General features: G+C 36.7%; 1 protein-coding gene across 1 annotated transcript in view; it reads left to right on the forward strand.

Annotated features, from left to right (window-relative positions):
* Positions 1-2410, forward strand: part of KCND2 (potassium voltage-gated channel subfamily D member 2) — a 476246-nt gene that overhangs the window by 453711 nt on the left and 20125 nt on the right. The window contains exon 2 of the mRNA XM_011357158.1: positions 1439-1601. Within this exon, the coding sequence (XP_011355460.1) occupies positions 1439-1601 (163 nt within the window). The remainder of the gene's footprint in view (positions 1-1438; positions 1602-2410) is intronic.

Consider the following 2410-nt stretch of genomic DNA (forward strand, 5'->3'; position numbering starts at 1 on the left):
GCTGTACATGTGACAGAAACCCAGATGGCCAGTGTGGCCAGAGGGCAATGAGCTTAGTGCAAGGCAGTGTGAAATATAGTCAGGAACTAAATAAGGAGTTTGGATTTATTTTTGTTTCAAGTCTATTAGAAGGTGAAGCAAAGTAGCAACTGTACAATTTCCCTTTTTAAAACTGTGAACTCTGGCTGCAACATTGGAATGAGTAGTAAAATGGTAAATGTGGAAGAGAGTTCAGGTAAGAAGCCATATCCATGGCTCTGGCAAGAGATGATGGCTTGGATTATTGTGGAAAATGGAGGTTGAGGAAAGAGACCCAAATAAGATATAATTTGGTTTGGACAGAGAAAACAAGACTAGCTGAGAAATGAGATGAGAAGACTGAGGATTTGGTGGCTCTTTCAATTTTGATATGAGCAATTGGGTGGTTTACAGTTCCATTTAGTTTGAGGTGATAAATTGTGGGAGGAACATATTCGAGGGTGGGCAGAAGAAGTTAGGAAAATAAGAGTTCCTTTTTGGCTGATTTAAGTCTTAATTGGCTCTTAAACACCCAGAGGTAGAAATAATCAGACCAGACCACTGAAGATTTGAGTCTGATTTTCAAGATAGACATCGGGGCTGTCTATACAAATGAGGGTATCATCAGCATATAGATAGTAGTCTTAAGCTACGAGATTGTATGAAATCACATAGGAAGAGGATTTATATGGAGAAGATAAGAGGACTTGAGTTTGAAACCTAAATTACTCCAGCACCTAGAAATCAGTTAAGAAAAAAAGAGCCAGAAGAGAAGGAACAATAGTCAAGGTAGAGAAGCACCGCTAAGGGAATTTTCTAATACCGAAGCCAACAAAAAGTGTTGCAAGGAGAGCAAAGTCAACTAACCAAATACAAATGAGAGACTGAGTAAGATTACCGTGGAGAAATGGCCTTTGGATTTAATAAGTGAAGGTTAATGGGACCTTGGAAAGTTTATTTTTAAGTGATTATATCTGATGAAAGGAATGTGATGTAACACTTTTTCTACTTACATTTTATAACCAATCCAATATTGAAAAAATTAAGTGGAAAAGTGTGTTATCTAGACTATAAAATTCAGCGTGGAAGTATTTATGATTAAGTAAATTTAAAGAACTATGCCATATTACAGAAAGGACAAATTGAAGAGCTATCATTACATCATCTGGCTTAAAATATTTTCCAATCAAAAAGATTTTTAAATGTTAGAATCAATTTCTGCAAGGTTAAAACATTATTCTTTATATTCAAATATTTGTAATTTCTGATTTAATAAAGTCTCAAGCCATATATATTGTAATCATGAAGAAGAGATAAATTGTTTCAAAATATCATTTGGCTTAAAGCAAAAAGGTGTTTGTAGCAGGTGGAAATAACTTTCTGTGATTTAAAACAATATTTTTTTTTTTCTCTAACCCAGATACGGTGACATGGTACCAAAAACCATAGCAGGGAAAATTTTTGGATCCATCTGCTCTCTGAGTGGGGTCTTGGTCATTGCTCTACCTGTTCCAGTGATCGTATCCAACTTCAGTCGGATCTACCACCAAAATCAACGAGCAGACAAACGGAGAGCACAAAAGGTGTGTATTTCACTCTGCGTAACCATGATTTAGCATCTCCCACTTCTTATAGTGAACTTTAAAATCCTTTACTGACTATTCACGGTTTCAGTTTTGGTCGATAGTTGCACTAGTCAGCAAAGCTAGGTTGTACCACAGCAAAAGAGAACCTTAATATCTCAGTGGCTTAAAACAAGGAATATTTCTCAATCATGCTACAAGTCCATTACTAGTCCAGTGATGGAAACTCCATTTTGACAATGTACTTCTGCAATCATTTAAGCAGGGGTAAAAGGACATGATGAATCACACACTGACTTTAAAACCTCCTCCTGGGACCGGGCCAAATCATTTCCATCTCTGTTGCATTAGCCAAAGCAAGTCGCATAGCCATCTGCAACTTCAAAGTGGGCAAGGAAATACAATTCCACTATACGATCAGAGGCTGAAAGAAAGAAATACCTAGTGAACAACACTAACAGCAGTAGCAAAATCAAAGATAGATTTTGGCAAATTTTATTAGAATCAGTTTTCTAGATCTGATTCATTTAATCTCTGTCCATCAGGGGTCAGGCTGTCTCCAGTAGACAAGGGCTATTAAAGGGCACCAAAATGTGTCTCAGATATTTTACATAATTGACGCAGGAAGTAAGAGAAATCCGATCACTTGTAACTGAGTTCTATTCTTGGCCTAGCATTTTATTGTCTCTCTGAAGTTCACACCAGTTAATTAATCCCTCTAAGACTAAGCAAGTGCATAGTCATCTGCCAAATGGGGAAAATAATACCCACCTCACATCAGATTAAGCAACTATGCAAATGTATATAAA

The sequence above is a fragment of the Pteropus vampyrus genome, unplaced genomic scaffold, assembly GCF_000151845.1.
Source record: "Pteropus vampyrus isolate Shadow unplaced genomic scaffold, Pvam_2.0 Scaffold33, whole genome shotgun sequence".
In the NCBI taxonomy this organism is placed as follows: Eukaryota; Metazoa; Chordata; class Mammalia; order Chiroptera; family Pteropodidae; genus Pteropus; species Pteropus vampyrus.